The sequence below is a fragment of the Phallusia mammillata genome, chromosome 7 (assembly GCF_965637545.1).
Source record: "Phallusia mammillata chromosome 7, kaPhaMamm4.hap1.1, whole genome shotgun sequence".
Taxonomy (NCBI): Eukaryota; Metazoa; Chordata; class Ascidiacea; order Phlebobranchia; family Ascidiidae; genus Phallusia; species Phallusia mammillata.
The window spans coordinates 8,431,993-8,459,805 of NC_137258.1; the positions used below are offsets into that span (position 1 = coordinate 8,431,993).

General features: G+C 37.6%; 6 protein-coding genes across 7 annotated transcripts; 2 read left to right on the forward strand and 4 right to left on the reverse strand.

Moving 5' to 3' along the window:
• Positions 1-353: 353 nt before the first annotated feature.
• On the forward strand, positions 354-9,718 carry LOC145239741 (protein-glutamine gamma-glutamyltransferase K-like). The gene is made up of 16 exons (XM_080103137.1): positions 354-589; positions 717-890; positions 1,024-1,125; positions 1,728-1,880; positions 4,952-5,070; positions 5,129-5,248; positions 5,930-6,089; positions 6,151-6,283; positions 6,431-6,578; positions 7,115-7,205; positions 7,290-7,400; positions 7,881-8,032; positions 8,112-8,181; positions 8,251-8,468; positions 8,957-9,097; positions 9,163-9,718. The coding sequence occupies exons 1-16, from the start codon at positions 469-471 to the stop codon at positions 9,295-9,297; spliced, it is 2,148 nt and encodes a 715-aa protein (XP_079959263.1). The 5' UTR covers positions 354-468; the 3' UTR covers positions 9,298-9,718.
• LOC145239740 (uncharacterized) lies at positions 9,713-13,196 on the reverse strand. Its single transcript, XM_080103136.1, has 2 exons — positions 11,725-13,196; positions 9,713-11,238 (listed from the first exon to the last, which is right to left on the reverse strand). The coding sequence occupies exons 1-2, from the start codon at positions 12,944-12,946 to the stop codon at positions 10,190-10,192; spliced, it is 2,271 nt and encodes a 756-aa protein (XP_079959262.1). The 5' UTR covers positions 12,947-13,196; the 3' UTR covers positions 9,713-10,189.
• A 19-nt stretch (positions 13,197-13,215) lies between these two features.
• LOC145239743 (gamma-secretase subunit Aph-1b-like) lies at positions 13,216-14,217 on the reverse strand. The gene has a single exon (XM_080103139.1). It carries the CDS (start codon positions 14,215-14,217, stop codon positions 13,498-13,500), a length of 720 nt encoding a protein of 239 aa, XP_079959265.1. The 3' UTR covers positions 13,216-13,497.
• A 1,013-nt stretch (positions 14,218-15,230) lies between these two features.
• On the forward strand, positions 15,231-19,208 carry LOC145238286 (mediator of RNA polymerase II transcription subunit 7-A-like). Of its 2 annotated transcripts, none has more exons than XM_080101411.1 (5): positions 15,231-15,438; positions 17,914-18,051; positions 18,105-18,298; positions 18,497-18,653; positions 18,776-19,208. In XM_080101411.1, exons 1-5 carry the CDS (start codon positions 15,364-15,366, stop codon positions 18,962-18,964), a joined length of 753 nt encoding a protein of 250 aa, XP_079957537.1. In that variant the 5' UTR covers positions 15,231-15,363; the 3' UTR covers positions 18,965-19,208. The 2 variants fall into 2 exon arrangements, with proteins under 2 accessions (XP_079957537.1, XP_079957538.1); XM_080101412.1 differs by lacking the exon at positions 15,231-15,438 and adding an exon at positions 17,534-17,729.
• Positions 15,793-17,463, reverse strand: LOC145238285 (galactose-1-phosphate uridylyltransferase-like). The gene is made up of 2 exons (XM_080101409.1): positions 17,187-17,463; positions 15,793-17,081 (listed from the first exon to the last, which is right to left on the reverse strand). The coding sequence occupies exon 2, from the start codon at positions 17,076-17,078 to the stop codon at positions 16,032-16,034; it is 1,047 nt and encodes a 348-aa protein (XP_079957535.1). The 5' UTR covers positions 17,079-17,081; positions 17,187-17,463; the 3' UTR covers positions 15,793-16,031.
• Positions 19,209-20,077: 869 nt separating the features above from the next.
• On the reverse strand, positions 20,078-24,599 carry LOC145238284 (testis-expressed protein 26-like). The gene is made up of 7 exons (XM_080101408.1): positions 22,957-24,599; positions 22,358-22,772; positions 21,927-22,177; positions 21,204-21,366; positions 20,596-20,772; positions 20,363-20,533; positions 20,078-20,192 (listed from the first exon to the last, which is right to left on the reverse strand). Exons 1-7 carry the CDS (start codon positions 23,035-23,037, stop codon positions 20,149-20,151), a joined length of 1,302 nt encoding a protein of 433 aa, XP_079957534.1. The 5' UTR covers positions 23,038-24,599; the 3' UTR covers positions 20,078-20,148.
• Positions 24,600-27,813: the final 3,214 nt, after the last annotated feature.

The following is a 27,813-nucleotide window of genomic DNA, read 5'->3' on the forward strand; positions in this document are numbered from 1 at the left end:
AGACCAGATTAAAACAATAACAAACACAAGTGAACGCCAGCTTGTCCCGGCGGGAAATTTTCAACGTGAGTGACGTCACGAACTAAATGCTGTAATGATGCGTGCCGGCGGCAAACCAGAGAAAGGAATGAAAGTGCGGAAACGATGGTGAATCATGCCTTAAGCGCACGATGATACAATGGTTGCTAATTAGTCGTTTCAAAATGTTAGGCAGGGTTTGTTTTCCGTTTTTAAGGCCAGTTTTTTAAGATACAACTTTTCCGAGCAAGTCGTGTTTAAATTCAATTGTTTCGATAGGAAGGTTAAAAGAGCAGAATTGCATTAAAAGCGCTTAAAAATGCTGCATTGAACGCATATGTAGTTTGTCCGTTTTAATACAATGGCTTGGAGCCAAATAGGACTGCAGGGCAAAACGCAAGGTTTGAATTTGTCTATGCAAATGTTTTTAGCTTTGGCTGTTTATACTTCATGCTTCTTAAGTTTCTTAATTGTACAAAGCTTGCACACTTCATTACTTACAGAAAATTGCCTGCTTCCTGTCACTTTATTGTAAGCAATATTGCAATGTCAAGAAGATCATCAAGTTCAGGTATATTTGTAATATGTATTTGATGCTTGCTGTACTGGATGTTTTTAAACACTAGCAAAAACGAAAATTGGTATTTTAAAAATTTCCATTCTGTGTCAAACTGTTAAATATTTCCTAATATTTCTAGACCTGCTGGTCAAGTCGGTAGAGCTCTTCAAAGATGAAACAACAAAAAAGCATTTCACATCTGACTATGAGACTCAAGAAATGGTGTTCAGAAGGGGATTTCCTTTTAAAATGATGATTACTTTGTCCCGGGAGTTGAAGGCTACAGAAACAGTTGAATTTGAGCTAAGAATGGGTAAATATCAAACCTTAAGTTTCCAAAACAAAAAAGTGGTAAAATGTACCAGTGAATAAAATTTATCAATGTTTTCTTAGTTCAAAGATAAAATGTGATGTACTTTAAGATGTTTTTTTTTATTATTGTGGAGGTGGAAGGCCAATGGTTCATCATGGTTCACTGATTCGTCTGCCCCGTATAGATCCCAAACCTGATGAAGACAATGTTGGTCACAATCTGTTAGCTTCTGTTGGTATGCAACAAGTTTTGAAGTTGTAAAATAACAAAGGGTTAACGTGAAAATCATGTTACCACTGTGAACATGTTTTGCAGCAAATTATTATAACTGGTACGGATGACCAGCAGCAATTACATTGAAGTTGTTTGCTACTTTGGCAGTATATTATGCGAGCTATTACTTCCTGCATTTGATTGTGATTGCCCATTTCCACAGTTCATATAAGTATAAATCTATTCGCCGTAGCTTACCTAGCTTGTTACGGTGGCATTCAACTACGAGACAGCATGGTGCATTTGATACTTATCAATGTCGTGTATGTGATGTTTCTTCATAACATGTTAAAGACGACAGGAAATGTTTTCCCATTATGTGGTGCTGTTTGCAACCATGTCGCAATAACATTGCTTCTCGTGGTGTTTCTAATGACTGTATGAAAGGCTTTTGTACAACTTTGGACAACATTATTAGCTTTACCTTATAATTTGAACATTTTGTTTTGTTGAGGGGTTGGCACTTTTATAGACCTAAAGTCATGTTCTTTGCGTGCATTGTGTTTATGTTTGGTAGAATTATGTTTTTTAATCTGATTAATGTAATGTGCGGTGTCTGTTTAGGTGACATCATAACTGTTGAGATTCACACCTCGGCTAAAACTACTGGTGTTGGACAATGGCTGCTAGCAATGAGACCCTATGATGGAAGAAGAAGGTTGCCTTTGGTGTCAGTGACTAATGACATTATTGCCATCTTTAACCCATGGTCAAAATGTAAGTCTGTTGTTAATGTTGCAACTTGCAATATAGTTTTTGTGCACATATATAATGACTTATTGAACAAACTCATTATGTATCCACTGTTTGTTTGTTCTATGAAGTCAATTTTCAATAAGACCTATGCAAACATCAAAATGATAAACAGAAATATATTTTATAAGCTATTGCTGCCAGGCATAATTATGGGTCCCCTTCCCTGAAGGGGACACATATTGTTTTTGTCTATATTTTTTTTTCTTTTTCTTTTTTTTGCGGATTTGTTCCCACGTTTTGGTCAAGAAAGAATGGTTCAAACTTTTTCAAATTTGCGCACATTACAGATATTGGTCTAAAGATGGTCCATGTGAATTTTGACCCCGTTTGATCCCTCGGTTCACACACAGCCCCCCAAAACGTGAAATTTTTAACGCGGATTTGTTCCCACGTTTTGATCAAGAAAGAATGGTTCAAACTTTTTCATATTTACACACATTATAGATATTGGTCTAAAGATGGTCCATGTGAATTTTGACCTCATTTGATCCCTCAGTTCACCCACAGCCCCCCAAAACGTGAATTTTTTAACGCAGATTTGTTCCCACGTTTTGGTCAAGAAAGAATGGTTCAAACTTTCTCAAATTTACTCTTATTATAGATATTGGTCAAACGATGGTCCATGTGAATTTTGACCCCGTTTGACCCCTCGGTTCACCCACAGCCCCCCAAAACGTGAAATTTTTGAAACGGCTATACTTGCTAAAGCAGATGTTTCTGGAGTTTCATACTTTTTGATTGGTACATTGCAGCGTATTTTAAACTATTTTGTAACTTGAAGTTGTATATATCCATTTTCACCCCTTTACCCCCAAATATTTGTTTGTTTGTTCACATGTTATTGAGGCCAGAAATACAAGACTTAACCTGCTGAAATTTTTAACAGCTGTGGATAGGGTGCTCCTTGTTGGCTGGTAAAAATTTCAGTGAAATCGGCTCAGTAATAGTAAAAGTATGTTTTTACATGCTGTCTTCTGTCATATTTGTGCTCGCTCAGTGCACAGCTGACGCAATGGGAGTGATTGACGATAGTGGCACATGGAAAAATGCCTCTGCTTCACGCATGAACGCAGTCGTCACTTGACCATTTTCTCTCTGGTTGGAATTGAGATGATACGGTGTTAGTGATATTGCGCTGTAAACGTTAACGCTGCGGGGTCACGGCAGGGACAGGCGATGCGTATGACGTCATGACCGTATTTGCCTGTCGCTCAGTGCACAGCTGACACAATGGGAGTGATTGACCATAGTGGCGCATAGAAAAAAATGACTCTGCTTCACGCATGAACGCAGTCGTTACGTGACCATTTTCTCAGTCAGATAGAAGTATCAACTCTCAAGGGAGTAATTCACTTGTTTACGATTAAGGCGGGTGAATGCAGCGGGAGTGCTCAGCTTGACGTCCGGACCGACGTTTTATGAGGCAGTGTGTCGGTGATTAGAAATCAGCTGTTTTTGCGCAGCTATGCTATGTCGTTTTATTAAGTTATCAAGCACATTTTAAGTTTTGGAAAATTGTGTTTAAAAACTGACCTTGAACGACAATATCAAGGTCAAAGCATGAGAATAAATTGAAAGTATTTCCTGTTATTTTTTCCTATTTACTGTTTTTTTGTAATTATATGACAATAATAATGCAAAAACAATATGGACTTTTTGGGTTAAGGCTAAAGTTGGTTAAGCTTGTCCTTAAAAATCTAAAAATAACCAGGATGTTTGTTTACCATAAATCCGCACAAACGCGCATATGGGGACCCATTCGTTTTTGCTTGCAAAAACAATCATATATGTAGATCAAATGATGTGTATAGTAAATTGGTAAATATCTAACAGTGATTGTGCCCTATTTTTACTGTTACCAAATCGCATATGCACATGTGTGGGGACCCATTAGATTATGCTTGCAGAAACAATTAGGTTATAAAGTGCCAGGAAAAAGATAGGGACCCAATGAAATGTAGGTGCCAAATATATATCCATTATAAATATAGTAAATGGAATATGTGATACATCATTAAATATGATGTAGTATATATAACCCAGCAATATATAGGAAAACCGCTATTCTAGTATTAAGTTTATAGAGCTTGTCTGCCAAATGTAATTTTATTCCGATGTTTCGACATCCTATGCAGGTCGTCTTCATCAGGGTAAATAACACTGAATGGACTATTACAGTGCATGATAAACAAAGGAAATCATTCGTTATGTGTTTTCGTTGCATTGTGACGTGCTTGCGTTCCATTCTTTTTTCCTTTGTTTATTGTGCACTGTACTTGTCGCATTCAGTGTTATTAACCCTGATGAAGACGACCTGTATAGGATGTCGAAACATCGGAATAAAATTACATTTGCCAGAAGAACTCTATAAACTTGAGAAATATATTTTATTATTTAAGTGGTTGAGCACATTTGTTTTGTGATCTGTGTGCACTAAGAGATATTGATTTCTCAGGTATATCTGTATATGTCATGTTTACCCTTTAATAAAACAAACTTAGTAGGGATGGGTCGAGCCGAGCCAAAACCCGAGTACTCAGTACCGAGCATCGCTATTTTGGATGCGCAGTGCTCAGCCGAGCAGTTGCATAAACTGACCAGAGCATTAAATTTGCATATTCATGCCCCGTGTATACGAAACCAGTGTTCGAAAGGGTATCCAAGAAGATAAATGACAGTTTTATTAAATGCGTTAAATCTTGGAATAAGGTGTATTTCTGGGGTCTGAACAACTTAACACATCGCTGGTGGCGTAAGGGGCCTTGGAAAGCTTCAAAACTAGCATTGAATTAGCAATGTTTGTGACGTCACAATCCACGGAGCGTGCTCGGCCGAACACTGAGCATCAACTTGAGATGTTCGATGCTCGACCAAACAGAACATTTGCAGTTTTGGCACATCCCTAAAACTTAGTAAAAATATGTAGGCCTGTTGAGCATATACAGACGTTGATGTTGCACACAAAGTATGACTGTTAAAAAAGGTTAAGTATTAACCCAAGGTAAAATATTTTTGCCTTTGTTTAAATGCAGATGATCCAGTTTATCTTGGAAACGAATCATGGAGAGAGGAATATGTCTTGAATGAACAAGGCCTGCAGTTTTATGGAAATGCTAGACGTATTGGCCAAATGGATTGGTACTTTGGACAGGTGAGTTCTTTAACACTAAAGCCTAAGTGTTTCAAGACTAACTTTAAAAACTTTGCAGTTTGAGGCAGTTGTGATGAAGGCCTGCCTTAAACTTCTTGAAAGTCGTGCCATTCGTTACAGAGATCATAGCGATCCGGTAGAATTATCAAGACACATGTCTGCACTTGTTAACAGCAATGTAAGTAAAATTTTAATAATAAATATGTTGTATAAATATTTAAAACAGGTTAACTTGCAGCAGCGAAAACTCACTAGATCAAACTTCAGAAACTATTAAAATGCTTTAGGTAGTGCATATTCTGACAAACAAGTGAAGCAAAGCAAAGCATAGCATTTGGGGTGCTCTGGTTTTTAAACCAAATAACTGTGTTGTTTTTGGTCTATTGCACTCAAATAAAGCAAAGTTGTCTAGTACAAGAGTATCAAACACGAGGACTGCAGGATGTATACTACCCTTCAAGAGTTTTGTGCAGCCCATGAAGTAGCTTTTATGTGTTTACTCAGGCGGAATACCCTATCATACCACTGAGTTCACATGATACAATAATTCCCTATTAGTGGGATATGTAATGTTTAAATTAGATGATCAAAATAATCCATCTTTAGAATCAGCCATTGTGATTGTTGTGTTATTGCATGCCATTGTGTTCACACAAAGTGATAAAGCACCAGTTGGTTCTTTCACACTACTACACTGTATATATGTTTGTTTTTTATTACAAATGGGCATTTTACTTTTTTATCGTGCAATTTTATTTTTGGTCATCTAACACTGTAACAAATGTTTTGATAGTTCCTCAAGGTGGTTTTCCACCCCTGGTCTAGGGAATAATTCCCATTTTTATTGTGCTTTGTTAAGGATGATGCAGGAGTATTAATTGGTAACTGGAGTGGTGATTATGAAGATGGCAAAAGTCCAGGGGACTGGGTGGGAAGTGTGGCAATTTTGAAACAATATTTGGAAACTGGTCCTGTCAAATATGGTCAGTGCTGGGTATTTTCGGGAGTTCTTACAACAGGTTTGTGTTTGATTTAATTGAACAACAGCCATTGTATCCTAATGAAACATGCTTTTTTTAGTTTTGCGCTGTTTCGGTATGCCGGCCAGAAGTGTAACCAACTTTGAATCAGCTCACGATACAGACAGTAACCTGGCCGTGGACTATCGGTTTGACAAGAGTGGCAAATCTCTTGATAATGATGACTCTATATGGTAAACATGCAATTTTTCTGTTTTTTTACTGGAGTTGTTCAATTGCAAATATCAGATAGTACGAAAATAATAAAATATTAGGTAACCTAAAAAAGTAAAGATATGTTTTATTTAGTTTGAGATTATTGATTGAAGAAACTTTTATAGGAACTTTCATGTATGGAATGATGTGTGGATGGCCAGGGAAGATCTGCCAGAGGGTTACGGTGGTTGGCAAGCTCTTGATGCTACACCACAAGAAGTCAGTGACAGGAAATTTCAATGTGGACCAATGCCTTTACATGCAATTAAAGAGGTATAACATTTTATTGCCCTACACACAATTACCATTTCTTCTGTTTGTGAAAAACCATTTCTTTGCTGCCATTCTGACAACAGTTGTGTTTGACTTAACTTTCTAGGTTTTATTACTCACTTAGATAATGACAATTCAGAAAAGTATACCATTGTAGTTCTTGGAATCCAGAAAACTAAATCCTATTTTCTTTTTTAACACCTTCAAGTTTGTTTTTGTTTGTTGCGTTTCTTAGCACTTAATATTTGTTTTACCCTTTCCAATGTGTAATTGACTGAATAGAATATCAGCATTTTTGTTTGAGAATAAAGTTGGTTGATTTAGGAAAACATGTAATTGATAAAAGTGATAGAGTTTGCAAACGAAGTAGAAACAAATCTCTTATAATCAAAGTCTTGTTTCTATTTATGCATCATGAAAACCATTTATCTCCAATTTAACAGTTATTAATAATAAAGCTTTGCTTTTACATAACATAGATTATACAGTATCAAGTTTTTGTTTTACATATTAACGCACAAGTGTATTTGCCACAGGGTGAACTTGGTTATAATTATGATGGACTCTTCATCTATGCGGAAGTAAATGGCTCCAAACGGTACTGGCAACAGACTGACACTCCAGATGGTAAGGGTGTTCTGTGCGGCTTAATATGTCAGTTACATTTTACATGCTTTAAATGTATATTCTGATTTCTCTTGTATATTGCAGAATGGGAAGATCTTGGGGCTGATACACACAGCATTGGAAAAAATATAAGCACCAAAGCTTTAAATGGATTTACAAGGGAAGATGTCACTAGCCAATACAAATACAAAGAGGGTATTGAACAAAAAGCCTTGTTTAAGACCAATTAGGATTGGTATATATTAGTGATGGGACGAGTACCCGGTACTCGGTATGGAACGATTTCAGTGGTATCGATTACTCGGTATCGAAATATTTTGTCTCAGTTTTCAATACCAACATGCGAGTACCGAAGGCCGATTTACACCAGAATACAGGCAACGTTAAGCCAATATTTGCTTCGGACAGCACAAAATTGGAAAAAGTTCTGCCAGTTTATGTATATCTTTTTCGCTATCACATGGAGATTAAATTTTTCGGCATGTGTGTGTGCACGCCTGTACCCCGACCATGGCAGATAAATTAGACAGTGATAATACAAATAAGTACAACACTACACTTAAGTACTCGGTTTCGAAGGTATATACATGTGGTACTCGGTATCGGTACTCGCTTCAAAACCTGGTATCATACCATCACTAGTATATATTCAAATGTTGTTATTACATTGTGTAGGCTCCAAGGAAGAGGAACTGTCCTTTAAAATTGCTCGCAAATTCGGAAAGTTTGAGTATATTGCCAAAAAAGAGACAAAACCGCTTGTAAAGTTTTCAACAGATCTTCCTGAAGCAGTAGAATTTGGCAAGGATATCAATTTTACTGTGAAGGTATAAATATTGCCCCATGCTCTTAACATGAACATGTCATATACAACTGCACTTAATTACAAATTGAATTTATTTACAGTTTGAGAACCTGACAAAATCCTCACAGAGCATTTTCTTAAGTGCTGTTGGAAAAACTATGCAATACAATGGTCAGTATTTGTTTTTTTGCCTACTGTATATCTATTAATTTAAATTTAATTGGTAATCGTTTTTTGTAGGTTCTATTGTGGCACAAATTATGGACCAGGACTTCACTGCTACATTACCAGCCTCAAAATCACATCAATTCACAATTTCACTGCCAGTTAGCAAGTACTTAGGAAGTGTAAAAGAAAACAACAGTGTCAAATTCTTCTTAATGGGTGGGGTTACCGGCACACAAAGCATTGCCCATCAGGAGGTGGTGGATTTCACTAAGCCTGCATTGAAAATTGAGGTGAATGTAACATAAACTGAACATAAGTTTCAACAAGTTTTAGCTTAACACAAAAGTAGAATTTTGCTGTAATTTCACTGGAAAATGCAGTTTAAAAAATGAAAAATAACATAGGTACACAATTTCACGGCTTTTGGTGTCGAAGCAGCATGCTTAGTTGTACAAATATATTGACTTGTTTGTTTCTTAATGAATCATGTTTAAAGCAGAAGTCCCAATGGGGATCGTTAGATTGCCTATTGAAAATTAATCACTCAGTTATGTTAGGTCTGGGCAGTAGGGTCTTTACACATATTGTATTTAGTCAGTGGCACACTATTTAATTTGTGTATGCCTTTCCATGCAAAGTGGACAATAAATTGCCTAAACTTGGTGTGATTGCCAAAAAAAAACTTTTAACAGTAAACTGTAGACATCATTTTTCACTGTATCCCAACACAATAACTGTCCATAATGCTCAGCTCAATAACATTTTCTGTAACTTACAGGTACCATCTTCAGCCAAGCTGGGTAAACCAGTTAAGGTGAAGGTTTCATTTACAAACCCCTTGTCTATTGCACTGGATGGAGGTGTTTTCACTTTTGAGGGAGCAGGTGTAAAGGATGCTGTCACCAAAACTGTTGGAAAGGTTTGTTTAAGCTTTCAGCCAATGTTAAATTAGAAACAATGTTAGCAATTTTTTATGTTATGTAGGTGAAACCAAAAGGCTTATGCAGTGCAGAAGTGTCTATTCAGCCACGTAAGTTGGGTATCAGAAGGTTGATTGTTGGATTTTCGTCAAAAAATCTTCAGGGAGTACAAGGTTCAACAGAGATTAATGTATCATAAAATGTCCGTCCCAATTTCAGGTTTTGAACTATTTTGCACCAGAATGATTTTAAACAGCATTTAATATCACGCCTGTGTTGTTGCAAAAATATTGCTTCATGTTGAATATGTCTTTCCAATTATTGCATACGCTTGACTTTTATAGAAAACCATGTGCAGTCCAAACATATGCATTTTTTAACTAGACACCCCTCCTGTTTCGATCACTGTACAGCATTAGTTTGATTTTATGCACTATATAGTTTTTAGTAGATCACCATTTAGTTTGCTTTTGCCATGGAAAATCTGTGTAATCGTGCTGTGTTGTTTCGATATTTTACCTTAAATCGTTTGGCTTACTGGAAATTTTAGTCGATTTTAATCGTTACCTTAAACTGCTTGCCTGCGTAGTTGGAAAATAAAATATCATCACTCATTCACACTTCTCTTGTGTATATGTTAATAAAAGCAAGGAAATGAAAACATGTATTACAGCACACAGTATATCAGTGGTTTTAATTTTTCTGATGTGACCCCTAAACACATATGAAACTACCAAAATGTGTTTCTGCCCACATCAAACATTAGCCCCATCATAAGAGTCTCACGATAAGCAGCCCTCTGGTTGAGTAACATTACAATTCTAAATTGAACTATGGCAATTCACTAGTACAGAAAAATCACCTCCAGTACAGATAATTGCATGTTTTATGAAAATACTGTTGTTTCAATACTTAATCCTATATATCAAAACAAAAAATATAAACTTGTTCAAACAACAGGAATTTACAACCTTGATTATCAACCAATAAAAGTTTTTAGTGGTGACTAACCCAAACAGTGCATTTGTCACAGTGCAAGTTCGGACATGGTCAATGTGTATACCTTCCAGTTAAAAAAACTGGTTTACAGTTTATGGAACACCATCAGATCTGACACAACATTTTGAGGGAGGTACATTCCAGTTATATTCATAACCATTAAAAAAGCTGACTTCTTTTTCACATAAATCACCAGTACTTTGCAAGCTTTGGTGCTTTAGGTTCATGTCATCAATGCTTTGTTTGTGACTGATAATAAACTGATTTTTACACCCTCTTGTTTTGTACTCGGTGTCAAATCTAAAGTCATGCACGCGAGTTAACTTTAGTGGTGCAAGCCAAGCACCAAGGGTAACATCTTCACTTAGGTATGTTTGAAACATTCTCCAATTATTTCCAACAAACTTTACCAAATCAAAGGCAATTACATAGCCACCACCCCTTGCATACGGTAAGTAATAGTCACATAATTTCCATTCAGTCTCTTTCCACTGTCCGGATTGCTTTACAGTGGCTTTTCCATAAAAGTAACCCCAGTATAGAGTAGGCACATACTTATACGGATCCATTTTTAGATCCCACTGCACTTTATCAAGGCGAACAAATGTGTCATCATCAACTTTAAGCATGAACGCAAATTTAATATTGTTTTGCAACCATTCACACATAAGACCAAGTTTTGTAGAAAGCTTTTTATATGAGTCTTCCAATTCTTCCAAGAGCAGCAAATCCCCATACTCTTTGTTTTCTGATGAAAGTTTATCTGTTATTGATTGAGGTAAATTTTTTACTCCAATAACAAAGCGATAACGGATTTCCGAATATCCGTCTTGCTTTTCACCAACATGTGCTGCAAGCCAAGTGTTTCTTATCGCATTTCTTCGATCAATGTTGTTTGGTCCCGTCATTACCAACACCATCAAAAATACATCTATTGTGCTTCTTTCGCCATTTTGTGAAATCCAAAGTCTCTTTTCTTTTTCCTCAATTTGTTTTCCCTGATCAAGTCTTGTGAAAAAAGTGTACAACAATAGGAGGACCAACACAGCACACAATGCAGCAGTGGTTGGGTTTCTGCGCAGAAGGTGCACTATTTTTCTTTTTGTTATCATGGTGAAACTGTGAATAGCTTGGTACAATGCTGCAAAACAGATGTTGAAAAATGAGAAACATAATCTTCACTTAAAGTCACAAATTCAAAACACAAAATATCATGTTTGAACATTTATATTGTTTCAAAGCAATTAACAAATATTTACACCATAGATGATAAATTTTTGATACCAAGAGCAATGAAAAGGTACTTTATGACTTAACCAAAAGAATCAAAGTCATAATTCACACTCATTCCAAACTTTGATAACATCCGACAAACTTAAAGCATGCAAGTGGCTTGTAAAAATTGAGAACAGTTCAGACTTTTCTTGGCATGCAAACACTTCATCTGACATGCAGATAAATAAAGAAATACACGATTTTTTAAAACATGCAGTAACCCAATTGTTAAGGAACAACTGATCCCATAGAAACAGTGTGACATTCATTTGAAGGTGGCCCACAAACAGGTGCATTATCCAATCTCTGATGCACAAAACTGGATGAACAGGTTTTGTATTTTCCAACCTACTTTGCAATGATCCTAGACCATCAAAGGATCTCTGTGAAAATTTTTCAGTACCAAGGGCTGCATGCAAGTCACCCGTAGTGGACCGAATACCAAGTGTCCAAAGGTGGTTCTTAAGTTTATCATCAAACAGTTTGTTAACTGCTGCGAGCTGACTCCAAACAGATAATGCAATTTCATTGATTACAGGCCAACCTGGAAGGAGTTCTGTTATCAGTAAGTGAGCCCACATTGCCAAATCATATTCATGTTCCCTACTTGGCATGTCTGTATAAACACTTGCTTGCAGAGGCAATACCCACAGAACATAATAATATTCAAACTTCCGACTGTGAGTGTACAATATGTTAAGAACATGACTTGTCTCAAGCTGTAGATTTATGTTTTGAGAAAACTCCTTCAACCCAACACATGTATTAAAAGCTTCCACCACAGAGGATTTTATAACTTGCTTGAGAGGACTTTTTGTAGGCTGTTGCAGTTTTAGTTCTTGTAAACCAAGCTTAACCTTTTGGGCAAACTGTTTCCTGATCTTCTGTTGCGTCATTTCATCTTCAACTTGAAAGATCCCTGGGCTATCACGGGAATCACCAGTGGACAACTTTTTTGCTTTAAGCAACTGTAAGCGGTACAAGTATTTTCTCAACTGTACAGGTAACACTTTTCCCTTCATTCTTATGATTACTGTCTCAATTTGCTGAGGATCAACCTGGAGTATATTCACAATGATTTCATCTGTGGCATTGACATCTTTTCCCAAATCAAGAAGTGATCCAAAGTCAGCATGTAAGTGCTTTCGTGAACTAGCTTTTCTTTTTTTATCGATATTCAAAGATACAATCGTTGATGTCAAGTCTGTAAAGTCCTGGAATGTTTTGGGGTAAGCAACTTGTTTATCTTGTCTCATTGGACAAGCAGCATCTTTGGCTGCTTTTACTGTGAGTTCCTTAAGAAAAATTTGGACTTCGCGATCAGTTTGCAATCTTCTAAATTCATCATGAGAGTCATTTCTTTGTTTCACAGATTCATACAGGTTGTGACTTTTAATAAAGTCTTTTCCAACAAACTTAGAGACATTAGTAAGTTGTGTATATGTTAGCCCTTCAAGGCGAATTCGTTCTGCCAACCGCTTCGAAATTAGGTCTTTCACCTCATGCCATGGGCTTCCTGGTAAATCAAGTTCTCTCAAGCAATATTCTAACCACGAGCTATCATACATTGCCATGATTGATGAACAGGTTGTTAGCAAAAATTAAGTCTAACTTTTTTGTCCATACTTGGCAGAAATCCATTCAGCATCTTCAATTGCTCTTGTTATTATTTCTTTAATCCTGGTCTGGTCAGTTTCATCTGAATGACTCTTAAACTCTTGTCTAACAAAGTGTCTATAATGCTTCTGTGGGCCCCTTGGCAGTTTGTCACAACATCTCATCAAATACTTATACAGTTGAATTGGTGTTGTAATATTCTTAGCCATGCAAATAGTTATATAAACTATAAAATAAGGTCAAAATTAAATGAAAGTTGTTACACCATGCAAAAACATGTCCATATTCACAACCATGGTCAAAGAAAAAAAATACAACAATGCACAAACCCAAAAATACCATTTCCTAATGTAAAAAAGATAAAACCATATTCACATGTATGTGATCTTCAGAAAAAGTTGACACATGCCGTTTAAAAACAAGCAAACTGGACTAAAACCAACAAAATATAAACACAATGAATTCTTATGAAAACATAACAATGATCAAAGTTTTCACTTTTTAAGCTTTATGACTGACAACTGAAACTAGTTTTTACATTTCGAAATGACCCACCAACAGTGAAAAATGCCCATAGCGCAACTACAACCAAAACAACATGGTCAATTAACACAGCAACAAAACTTGTATTTTGCTGCAGATTAAGGAGGCTCAAACAAGATGTAAACATGTGGCAGAGCAAAACCAAAAATGCCTTATAATATGAGTTATGCTTCAATGCATGAAATGCAATAATATTCCAAAACAGGTGAAGCAAAATAAAACAGTTGGTTAAAAAAGCTGAAATCAGAAAAAAATGTTCAGATTTTCCAACATTCCCTGGACCAATAGAGCTTGACAGTACATTGACAATAGAGAATAGTCCATACATCAGTCCAAATCCGAATCCTGACACATAAGGCAATTTATGTCCCGAAATGGAATGTTTTTCTTCATCTGTGAGAGCTTCATCCAAACCACTTTCTGCTTTATTTAACAGCTTGAACAGGGCAAAGCGAAAAGCCTCTTGAAATATAACACTGAAGACCAAAGAAAAAGCAAGTTCCTGCTTCAATGGGACCACAGCTAACCACAGTAACGCAGAAAACAGCAGGGATAAAAGCCAAAAGAAAGCACCAATCACCAAAAGTATGATCCGGAGTGGATGTTTCATAACAGTAAACACAAATATTGCCATTGAGGGACCAAAAGCAATAAACACACATCCGAAAAACACCATCAAAGTCATGATTATCTCCAATTGATATGCTGGTACACAGAAAATGTAACAAACTTATTTATATTGTTTTCTACTGAACCTCAATGATCTGTAAATAAAATCATCAATTAGGCCACAATTTTCTTACTTCTTGAAATATTTGAAAGGTTGTCTAAAAATAAAAAAGCTGTTGTGGGCGGCTCTGAGTCTGACAGAACAGTGCATACTGCACACAAGCAATAAGGCATATGAACCAATTTGAAATTTATCTCTATCTGCACCAAATGGTAAATAAGTCAAGCTATTACCATTTAATTATTGTTCAGTGGTCAGTAGCCACAACCCAGAACACGAAGTTTGGAAACAGATTAGATAACAGATATGATAGGCACTGAAACAACATCTTGTTCAATGGTGGCGCTAGAGCACGATTGTTGTCCCACAAAACAATGATACTATATGTATAGTATCATTGCACAAAGTGACACCCCACGTCATCTACGACTACGATCCTTTTGATTGTATCTTGTATAATTGACACTGACAGTGGTGTCCCACCTCATTCACCTGCTTTAAATTATAAATTTGAAATTGGCGTGCAACACTACATCAACGCAAAAAAAGAGGTACAACCTTTTTTTAGCAAACTAACTACAAACCCTTGCTCTGTTGTTGTAACATAACGCCCAGCGCCCAAAACTTTAGTGTCGGAACAAAACATTAACATTTATGTTTGTGAAATGCTACTTTATAGCTAAACGATTGTTGTTTTGTCGCATAAGCTTGACTTTCACCGTTCACCATTACTATATACGAGATAATAACTTCCTAAACTTGAGACACTATCCCATATTTCCATGTTGCCTGTGCTCAGTGTACACCAAATTATTTCTATCATAGTCTTTACATACTGAACGTGCTGTGAAGACTATGATCTATGTTGCGAAACAACCTAAATTTTCTGTGCCATTGTTACGTAATAGGCAGCCTATTCCATTTGCGAAATCTTTAAGCCGCACCACAACTGTGGTCTGTGGTAGTGTGGTTTGTGCTCCAGTTTCAGAAAATTTCTATGGGCCCATGGCCTATATGGATACCAGATGTTCAGAACTTCCCGGTTAGGTCCGAAACTTTGGCGTTAAATGCGTGTGTGAATTTTTTTAAAAAGCCGTTTTTATGTCCGAAATTTTTAGCGGAAGTGGGCGAAATTCCTTTTCGTGGAGCAACTCGAAGGTTTGCGCTTTTGCTATGGTAAGGTTGTTTTTTGCGTCTCATAAGATACCGGACCCCTGCTAAAAAGACTGGATCGCCCAAAACTATGTCCATTAGTCTTTGTTGTCAAGCTTTCTGTTTTGTAGCTGAAATGAAGAAAATACACTGTGCTTTTTGCATTATGATAGAAATTACTGTTCGGGTTGGTAGAATTTAATAACATGTCATATAGCGCATAGTTTGGTGTCGCAGTCAAAAAAGTCACAACATATATTAAAACCGTAATTTTGCCCACCAAAACATTAGCCCCCTACCAAACCCAAAGCAGGGGCATGTCTTCAATCACATTTTTAATGCATTACCTACACTGTTTGCTTGAAATTCAAACCAAACTTCCATTACAACACGTTTTATTTAAATGCATTATTGTTTTTCACTTGTCTAATCACGGGAACACAAAATTTGAAGAAAGGGTGTGCAACACAGAAATAAGAAGATAATCACAAATTACAAAAAAATCATATTTACTCAACAGTGCTACATTTAAAAGATTTTCATGGATAAATAAAATCAAATTCACACAATAAATCAAAATACAAAACTATTGCATTCACTTTCAAGCTGCTTGAAGATCACTTTTTACTATAGTGCACATTATCTACAATCCTCAAACGCTTAGCAGCTTGTTCGGCAGTCAAGTCTCTCTGTGATTCAGCCAACATTTCATAGCCGACCATAAACTTTTTTACTGTTGCCGATCGAAGCAGTGGGGGGTAATAATGAGCATGTAGTTGCCAGTGGTTTGCATCTTTATTCTGATCCTCTCCAGTTGGAGCACCATGCCAGCCCATTGAGTATGGGAAGGAAGTTTGAAAAAGGTTGTCATATTTTGTCAACAGCAATTGCATAGCATCAACCAACCCTTCTTTTTCTTGCTTGGAGAGTTCTGTGATTCTTTTTACATGTCGTTTTGGAATAAGAAGTGTTTGAAAGGGCCATGTAGCCCAGAATGGAACAACTGCTAACCAAAAATCATTTTCCACCACAGTTCGCTGTCCAGATTTGGACTCTTTCATCACATAATCTAGCAACATTGGGACACCATGCTTCAAATAGTACTGCCTTTGGGTGTGATCAGCAACTTTTGGGTAATTGGGTAGAAATGAACTTGCCCATATTTGACAGTGAGGGTGTGGATTGGAACAGCCCATAATTGCACCTTTGTTTTCGAAAATTTGTACCCATCTGTATTTGGTACACATTTCCTTAAACAATACAATCCAGGAGTCAATCACTTTCAGTACTTCACTTTTTGACATGACAGGTAGGGTAACGTTTGATAATGGGTGAAAGCACATAACTTTGCACTCGCCAGAAGCCTCAGCCATTTGAAACAAGGGGTCAGTGCTCTCGGGTGGCGATAATGTATCTTTTTCCAATGCAGGAAAGTCATTTGTAAATACATAGGTACTTTCATAATCATCATTTTTAATGCCACTAGATCTCAAATTTCCTGGACACAATGGATTCTTTGGATCATATGGGAGAATAGTTTCTTCCACAGGTTTTTCTATCTGACCAGACCATGGTCTTTTCATTCGATGAGGTGACACAAGAACCCATTCATCTTTCAAAGGGTTGTACCTTCTATGTTGGTGGTTACTGGGATCAAAAGCCATTTTCTAAAATTAGAATGTGTACTGTTAATACTAACACTTCCCAAATAATATACAAAATTAACAAATAAACTTAGAAGTAAAGTATATAGCTTTTTATTGCAAACTTACCGGTTTCGATAATTACTCCCTATAGTGGAAGTGGTCTCATCATTAGGCAACCTTGCTGTTTGTATGATACTGCAACTCATTAATCACAAGTAGGTTAAGTGCAAAGCACACAAACGCATGTTTGTATTTTCACCAACTTGCAACAATGCTGCTGTGTATCAGTGACAAAACTGTTGCTTAAAGGTGGCGACGAAACTAAAACACTAACAAAAATAAAGCTACAATTAGTTTCACATGCCAAATTCGTTATGTTCGGGTTAGTAAGTTTTTACATTAACTTTGTCTTTGATCAGTTTTAAATGATCGTAAAATAAGTTATCTGTGTAAAACTTCTCTCCGCATGAGCAGTCAAGCGTTACTTGACATAACATGGAGTGCATGATAGCGCGTCTTTGCAAGTTTTCAGTGAACTAACCGTTACTTTACGGAAATAGCGTTGGAAAGAACGGTTAAATTTACAGAAAAGTTAAAACAATGAGTAACATCACTCAACCGAACATGGAGGCTCAGATACAAAGCGCTATGCCCCTTCCAGTTATGAAGGTTTGTCTTTTTTTCTGAACATGATTCTTATAGAATTGTCATTAACTGTACTGTACGTGTACATTACTTATTGTGTGTCTGGTTTTGATGTTATGTGTCAAATGTGAGTTTGTTCTGTTCTGCAATCTACACTGTATATGTTTTTGTATTTTTTCGAACTGAGAAAACCAAACCCTATTTTTAGTATGTCAACCAATATACTGATGATGCTGTTAAAAGGAAAGTCACTCCTAAACCTCCTGTTCCCATCAAAGAATCATATCAAATGTTTGGACAAACTTGCCATCAAGATGACATTATTATTCGACCATTAGAGGCACAGGTAGGTCGTTCTATAAACTGTTGACAGATGTGATATTTAAAAGTGTTGTAAAGGGGTTGCTTCGGCTACACCCGGAGCCATACAGCAAGCGTGAAGAATTAAAAAAGATGACTGTTTCTATTTTGTGCAACTTTCTTGACCTTCTGGATATTTTGGTAAAATCAGGAACCACTCCTGGAAGGGATCAAAAAATTGAGGACCTAAATCTCTTATTTATACACATGCACCACTTGATTAATGAATTTAGGTTTGTATTAAAAGTGTGTATTTTCTTTTTGTGATAAGCCTTAATAACCCTGTACAAAAATGCAGTTGTTCTGATTTAGACTAATTTTGTCTTATACGGCTGTAATGTCTGAAATAGTTTTTTCCATATCCTCTGTTATGCAACTTTTAGACATGGATTGGATTTCTTGATTTAGTTATTACTACTTTTTCTATATAGACCTCACCAAGCAAGGGAGACACTTAAAGTAATGATGAACATGCAAAAGAAACAAATGGTGGATGCTGGAGAAAAGTTGTGTAAACACATTGAAAAGGCTTCCGAAATTTTAAGGCAATGTTCTGAAGACTTAGTACATGTACTGCTTAAGCCTTCTGTAAGTTTTTTCAATTAGCTTTTTATTCACTGCATTGTGCTACATTTTGTTCAAAGTAATAATTTAAGCTATATATATATATATATATATATATATATATATATAAACACTTTAACTTTAAGAACAATGCAAGCACAGTAGGAAGTGTTGAAGACACTCCAATGGAAATTGACAACCTTCTTGCCTCATCATTGCCAGTCATGGGAAAAGATGGAACAGGCAATGCTGCAAGACATACCAACCATGTTGACTCCAATCAAGATGATAAGGATGTGATAATGTGTAACATGGTTGATGGAATCAATGACTGATGGCAATGTACATTTTGTTCCCTGTTTTTTTACCAATCACAAAGGTGTTACATCCTAACTGGTCTGTGCCGTGGTAAGTAGGCACCTGCTACTGTATCAGAGCCAAGGGGAAGAAGTTTTTCAACATTGGCTGTAACTTCTGCTTTGGAATTCTGAATGGAAAGTCTGGTACAAAATACCTAAACGTTTCCCCAAAAGCATGTTTACTTGTATGAACAAAACAAGAAATTTAAAGCAAGTTTCATCTGAGAGTTTTATATTGCAGCAGTGTGTGAGATGTGCATGGAAATTAGTCATCACACATTACTAATAGCTACTGAACATAATAACAGTGTATATTCTATTAAAAATACGGTGTCAGAATACAAAGTTGGCCAACAAAAAGAAATGCCAAAACAGTACAGATCCAAACAACGTTATGTTTTTAGTTGTGGGGACAAGCAGTAGTTGGATTCAGCCAGTTCGACCCGGTTCTATAGAACAGGTCTCACGAACTTTTATGAGATCAGCGAACCGGTTCGCATTACTGGTTACTGTGAATGTACTTTTCGGGGACAAGTGATAACAATTACTATGCAGGAGGTCCAAAAGTAACCTCAAGTTATAATTTTAACAGAAAAGATCGATTCAAACATTATATGTATCTAGTCAACAGTTTTCATCTATTGTTTGACACTTAAACCGGATACTAGGGATGGGCCGAGCCGAGCCAGAACCCGAGTACTCGGTACCGAGCATCGCTGTTTTTAATGCTCGGTGCTCGGCGGAGCAGTTACAAAAACTGACCCGAGCGTTAAATTTGCATATTCATGCCCTGCTAACATACGAAACTAGCGTTCTAAAGGGTGTCTATGAACAAAAACGAATGATTTTTCAAATGTATTAGATTGTGGGAAAACGCGTACTTAAAGGGCATGTACAGCTTAATAAAACACCGCCGGTGACGTAAGAGACCTTGTAGAGCTAAAACGTAGAAAGGGGATTTTTTGTGACGTCATAATGCACCGAGCATTAAAGTGAGATGCTCGGTGCTCGACCAAACAGAACATTTGCAATTTTGGCACATCCCTACCGGATACCACGATTTTCCTGTCATACATAAAATTATACGCATTCGCTAAAATAAGTTTAATCTCATGTTTTTGGTATAAAAAGGTGCAGCATGATACGTGTTGACGGTTTGTCTATTTGCTTCGGATATTCTCCACGTCCTTGTCCTTTCCTTGTTCTGCACAAAAACACAAACAAAAAATTCTAACGTAATATATATGTCCACAGTTCCACATTTCTATGGTGGTGTTGACTAGGATTGGGTGATTTTATTCACAGTTAAGCGACTGGGCTATCAAGACAGTGTAAACATTAAACCCATTCATTGTTACTGTACACTTTACTGACCCATCACTTTAGAATAGCGGAGAAAGCTGTCAATCACTTTTTTGTTGGTCTGTTCATTAAGCAACTTGAGCAGATCCGGTTGGCTGTATCGGTTGCGAAATTCTGTTTCATAAGACGTCTTGCCTTTGATCAACTCCTGGTTTTTCACGTGGTCCTTAGTAACGGTTGGTACTGAAAATAGAAATTGATATATATGAGCATGTTTCGAAACGTTAAAAGCGAGTGTTGCGTACCAGCACCAAGCGCTGCTATTCCTTTATTCTTGTTGCATCCATATCGAGAAGTGTTGCCTGCAAGTTCGGGTTGTTGTTCAGGTTTGGTATATGAATGTCGCACAGTTGTGTGCTTTGGTCTGTGAACCTGGGTTCGCCAATCATCCGGGGCATCAATCGCATCTTTAACCTGGTACCCTGATAAGATTTTAAGCGCAATGTAAAATGCAGCAATATTTTCTTCAATTAAGGTATTCATTAGTCCCCCCAAAATACACGTTGTAACCGCGGTGTTTGTGTACGAGAGACTAATGTGCATGTGCGAGACAGTTTTGGTTGTCTATTCTATGATATCTAGATCTCACCGATATAATAAATACAAAATGCTATATTCAACAATATATCAGCTTCAAAGCAACCATAAAAAGTCATGCGTAATTGTCTATTTCGAAACTTTGATATTCTCATATCGGTGGCATATCGGCCAACCCTCTCGTCGGATTTGTTGTGCACTAAGATAGAACTATGCATGCTAACAAAAAGTAAAACTCTTTTGCTATTACAGTACTGGACTGCAATTTTAAACCTTGAAACATTCGCCAAATACAATCAAGCTAACTTAAAATTACCTTGCGGAATTCCAAGATAATCGTTCTGATAAGTCGACTTTAGTTGATCTTTTAGTATCTGATCCATGACCCCGCCCGACAGCTCTCTGTAGCCAAGATGTTTGGCAGGAGCAGTCATCATACCTTCTGCTGTCTTGTTTGGAAGTCGCCATATCATGAAGGACTAAAATACAGTATGACAGCACTGTATAATATACAGCTTATGAAATACCTACTTCATATTACTTTGTATGTTGTCACAAACACAAGAACAATGCAATGTCGTTGATGAAAAACGAAGTGACCTTCGGTGAGAAATTAAGGAGATGTTGTTGCCAAATAATTTAATCAGTTGTTAGAAAAAATCGCGTTGATTGATATGGCGTACTAAGAGCAAATTTGAGGCACACGCGAAAATTAAAGTACCCATGTCAGTCCCAGCCAGCCACATTGTTCGCAAGCTGGTCTGCTCATATCGATTACACAACATGGCGAATTTGTAACCCAAGAGGTTTTTTAACCTGAACAAATTCACAAGTAACATTCGAGGGTAGTTAAATTTGTCGTGTAGGTTGATTCCTGGTAAAGTAGCTTCATTTTTAATTACCACCTCACAACACAGGCAATGTGATATGGAACGGCGCCAATGTTAGCCTTTGTGTCCCCAACATTACTAATTCGAGTTCAATAACCAGGCAAACAAACGCTGTATTGACACAATCACTGCAAAGTACATATACTTACCTCGTGTGGATGCGGATTGTTTTTCCTGTTTCCTGACGACGTGCCTGATCTGATTGGGTCGATCCTTGGTGCCGACTTCCAGGCGAATTCGTCCTCACATGTCGTTTCACCCACAGGGTCAGATATGTTATAGGGGGCTGTAAAACCTTTCGATGACATGGGCCTTGTCGCTTCAGCGTAAAGGCCAGTAGGGTAGCCTGGGAACTCCAGCTCATGTGTTGTCAAGTAGGGGTCGGTTGCTCTTCGTCTCCCTTTGAAGAAACATTTGCAAATGCATGTTGCTAATAAATGATGTAAAAAAGAACATTGTATCGACACAGGTTTTAAGCAGAAATATATCTGTTTCTGATATCAATACTTGTTGTAAAAATACTCAAAACATGTAGCCTATTGTATTGGGAACTTGGCACACAAAAGTCATCAAAACAAACCTATATCTGCCATTGCTGATTTTGGTCTCGGGCAAGTTTTGTATTCTTTGGATCTCTCTGTTACGACCGGTTGTCGGGAGGAACTGGGCCTTGCTGTTTTTGGTCGTGACAAGCGGTTAATGGAATCCACTTGGCGTTGGTATGCTGTTGTATACGCTGCTGGGCTGTGTTGAGGTTTTGACGTTGGCTGATTGGCTTGTCGTTTTGTTTCGTTATATCGACTAGCCGCAGATTTGCGAGACAGTCCTTGGGCAGTTCTGGGCCGTGTTGGGGTCTTTTGATCTTTTTGAATTTCGAACTTTGCCAGCAACTTAATGCAGTGCTCCTTGTCTTGTTGGTTCTTTGCTCTGGGGTAATACCACCTGAGGGTTTCAGCGAATTTTGGTTTGAGGACGCCCCCGGTTTCACAATGCAGCTGAAAATAGGGTTATTACAGCACAATAAACACAACAAATTACATTGATATACTGTTCACCAACCAAAACTAATAGAGTATTATGACGTCACCATTCGCATTGTCACGTACATTTTAGGTTTCAAGATCTTAAAAACGAGTGAAATTATTGCTTTTCTCGACATTGTTTGATCGAATAGTATACCTTGGGTGAGCTTTCTATCCAAGCAGGTGTGGGACTGGGCTGACCCCAGTGGCCCCAGGGAGTTTCCACAACGCTCGGCATTCTTAAGCAACTCGGTGTAACTAATGTAGAACTATATCGCTTGCTGATATACTAACGCTAGTTGTAAACTGGTAGTGCGGTATGAACCTTCCCTCTATTTGGGCTATGCCGCCATACGGATTTTTTGCTGAGTGACGATGCTTTTGTAAATATCAGCGACTTTCTCTCCCTCGGCTTTCCGGTAATGAATTCTTTATCGTGTTAACAACCGGGCTGGTCGGTGGCATTCCGCCTCTGTTGCCTTTGCCACTGAGTGTTTGCTTTGTAAACGCGATCCAAAGAAACCACGTTGTACGTCAAAGAACCCTCGTTCTACAAGGCGGCGAGCTTCATTGTGACGTAACAATGATATGACGATCGCGTTCCAAACGGCTGAGCACTCTCGAGCCGCGTAACTAAGCGAAGCTCTTGACAGTTGCCACGGCTGCAACAGCGCCACCGCTGGATGGTTATTCAAGCAGAACAAACGAGAAACTGACTTAATTTGGTGGCGTTAATTATTACCTGTAATAATCTATTGTTTTAGTATATTAACTGCATTTTTTGAGGGACAATTCTACGATTAGTAGATTCATTGTTAGAAAATTGGGGGTGTTTTTTGAACCTAACGTGGGTTAAACTTAAAACCTTTATTTATAGATGGTCAAAATGGGTAGATTAATTATACAAATATATGTGGATTACTGTAAAGGTGACGGACGTGATGTGTGTATGGAATTTCCAACTAATACTTTCGACTGAGTATTTAATAGGCTTTTAAATACGGGAGGGTTCGCTTCTTTGTTTCCCGCAACTGCTCGTGTGACCGGTTATTTGCATCTGAACCCAATAATACACAAAGTTCATAGCACTGACATTCAAGCAAAAACCTTGTCAATTGTCATCATCAAAAGGTTTGGTCAGTATCGGTGATGACTATTCCCAGCCGTGGGAATAATGCTTGAAGAAATTAGTCTGCGGGCGCCAATGAGCGGTTTTCAATCGCGAATTCCATGTCATTTGTGGCCGACAGGGCTGGTTATTATAGGTGCATGGCACCGCGGCTTGCTTGTAGCTCAATAAACAATCACTGTTATTAGCGAGGAAAGTTCTCGAGAAAATTGACGTTAACTAGATTAGAAATTATCGATATTCACATGGCTAATTGCTCGTTTGGCAAAACGTTGCCTACCGCCAGTTGTCTTTGTTTTTGACAAATGTGACGTGGACATCGTGATTGACTCGACCCTACAGATAAATTTTCACACGCCACTACGTAGCAGATGAATATTTGACCGTTAAAGATATTTATAGTTGGAACCCTTACGAGGAGTATTTCTTTTTCATAACCCCGGGTTGAGCGTGTGGCGTGTGACTCTGTAAAGCCTTTGTCAGTGAACTTGGGGAAACCAAACAACATTCAAATGATGTAATAATCAGACATGGGGCCATTCGTATTCGTCATTTGTATTCGAATGCATTCGAATACAGGTTTTGCCACCTTCGTGCTGTATTCGAATGATTTTGGATTTCGTTCGATAGTGCATGAACACAATTCAAATAGTTGAAGTTAACTTTTGAACCAACAATTCATGAATACAAAAACTTGAGTAAATTTATTCGAATACGAATTGTTGTAGGTTTTTGCCAACCTAAGAATTTGCAAATTCGAATACATGAGATTTTTTACGAATACAATTCGAATTGTTGTCGGCCTTTGGCAAGGTAACAATTCGTAAAATCGAATACATGACTACATTAGTACGAATACCATTCGAATCGTTGTCAGCCTGTGGCTACATAACAATTCGCAAAATCGAATACATGACTACATTTTTACGAATACAATTCGAATTGTTGTCAGCCATTGGCAACGTAAGATACGTAAAATCGAATACATGACTACATTTTTACGAATACAATTCGAATTGTCGATTACCTCCAGACTAGAAACAGTCGGGAATATTTTGCTACATATTTTTGCCAAATAGATTCGAATACAATTCAAATTGGCAGTGAATGTGACCTGATTTGACAAGTTTTTGTTTATGTTACGAAACAATGACATATAGAAGTTTAATTGTGATGTTACATAAATGGAATTGTGTTACAAAGCTTGCATTGGGTTGTTCTCAGCACATGACAGGTGCTATAGCGTGTTCATGAAGCAAACATTTCATGTAAATTTGGTGAAATTTTTATAACGGAGACTTAAATCAGTCAAGCTAATGTGGCAAAAAAGCTCGTTTGTTTACATTTTTACTAACAAATTTGCAATTCATAAACCCATGTTACTTTTTGATCGAAAACCTTTTAAGTTTCGGGGCATTTTATTTCTTTTATTTTCCGCAACTACAAATATCCGAATCGGTGCATTCGAATTGTTTGCTTCTTACAACAACTGAACAATTCGTGAATACAAATAACTACAACTATTAATTCGAATACAATTCGGATTGCTTCATCTCAAAAAGTACGAAGTATTCATGAATACGAATACATGCCTTGGTTTATTCGAATAGTATTCGAATTACTTGTCATTGTAGTTTGGTCAACAATTCATGAATACAAATACTTGACTCGTTTTATTCGAATACCATTCGAATTGCTGTCACTCAAAAATTACCAAAGTATTCATGAATTCGAATACAATCTTGCAGGTATTCGTAAGTATTCGAATACAGGACGCGTGTATTCGACCCCATGTCTGGATAATATTTCCGGTACGTTTTGCCTGAGGTTGTTTGGTTGTCGAAGTTTCACTAACTTGTATAACGTACGTTGATGCTATATTCAAAAACTTTCATTTCGTCTCAGGTTTGCTTTTGTGCACGCCTTTTTGTTGCTTTGGATTTTTAGTGTTTGTTTCAGTTGTCGTAAAGTACCGACCTCTCCCTGGTGTTTCCGCGACCCAATCTTTTGTAAAACTATCATACACTGTCGATAATGAAGTACTGTTGCCTTTCGTACTGGTTGTCAGCGAATAAATTGCCGCTTGTGATTCCGGTCTAAAACCTGGTCATGGCAAAATGATACCCGATTATGACGCATTTTGCGGTGGCGCTTGGCCGTGACAGAATGCAAATGGACGGAACAAGATGCGAACTTTGTGGTCTTATAGTCCTGAGCATCTTGGCACCGTCTGGTCAAACCGACAATCGTAAGTAGTTGCGTATCTGCGGCTGAATGAGACCAATGTTACATTGTAAAATCCATATCGAAGCATTTTGGGAGCAATATTTCTTGTACTTCCTAACCTTACTTTCATGTTTTAAATTTAAACTTGAACTTATGGTACGCGTAATTGTGCTTCAATTAGGTTTTCCGGTACCTGTCACAGCTCCTCTATTTTTGTATCGCTTTCCTCAACATTTTGTGGCAACGAACATAATATGTCACTTATACTCCATAAACGAAACTTTCAATGTAATAAATTCAAAACGCGTTTAATTTTCGATTCTTTCAAAATTTTATTCTGGAAGAATGAAATGCGTATGAAATGTTTAAATGCGATTAATGAAACCGTTTTAAGTAGCCTTGTGGCCAGGTGTCTAGACCACTGGTCTCAAACAGCAGTTTTACTTTATCGTCCACTTTCATCGTGTAGTAGTGAATTTAGTAGATTTATGCAGTGAAATGCCATAGGCGGTACTCGTATGGTGTCAGTTTCCTCGCATGGGTCCTCTGGACTTTGCTACACTGTGCGGGCTAATTGCTGCGTCACTGTGTTTGTTTATTTGACAAATCGCGGCAAACACCGGATTATTGGTAATCCGCCACCTCTTACCTGTTAGTTAGCTGAGATTAAGACAGCCGAGGTCCTGTTCTCGTTGTCGTCGGCAACGCCAAGTTCAGCAGGAATTTGTGATTAAAACAAAGCCTCTTTGTCTAAGCCGCCCTGAAATGACCAATTACAGCGCGTTTATAGTTGCTTATCCTTGTGTACGCAACCGTACCATCGGCGCTGTTATGTTACACATTGATTCGACTCGGACATAATTATTTAATAACACAGCAATTAAGTGCGCGCACAAGCGCTCTTTGGTGAATGGCACTCAATAATCAGCGGTTCTCCAACACGTCCGATCCGCTCATCAACACGATTTATTAAATTAGTTTTGACATTTTCGGCCGCAAATACATAACAAGCTGCAGCTTTCGTTCTGACGTATTATACCGAAACAGCGGTAAGCTGGTGCTTTACGCTCTCGAAATTGAAACGCGATTGAATTTCTATCCAAAATCACCATACTAGCAGCAATTGTTTACTAATGGTTTCAATACCCCATCCGTTATCTTTATCCTTCGCCTTAGTAGAATTGCATAGGCCTAAACTGGGCTTTCGACCAAAACCCTGCACTATACTGCTGTGGTCCAACGTGCCAAGCCCAACTTTACACTGCAAGATAGTCGCTATGACGACGAAAGCTGTGTCACAGCTAATAGCATTCCATTCACTATTTGTTTGCTCAGATTCATCCGTATGCTCTTCAATTTTTCTGCCCATTGTGCTGCCCCCGCCCTTCATTATTTACGCCAGGATGACCGTGCCAGTTATCTCATTAAACCTTGTTTAGCTCATAGTTCGCTCATGTATATTACAATGCGGTCATAGAGTGGCAAACTTGAATGTACGTCTTCTTATCTAATGATGCTCCTTGTAATACGTTTTCAGTTCTGTTACGTGCTCTTTCCATTGACCATTATCTAACAAATTCGCCACACTAGGGTTTGCAGAAACGATATTACCCCAGCCTGTCAATTACGACCCTGGAATGAGCAATAAACCGAGGAAAC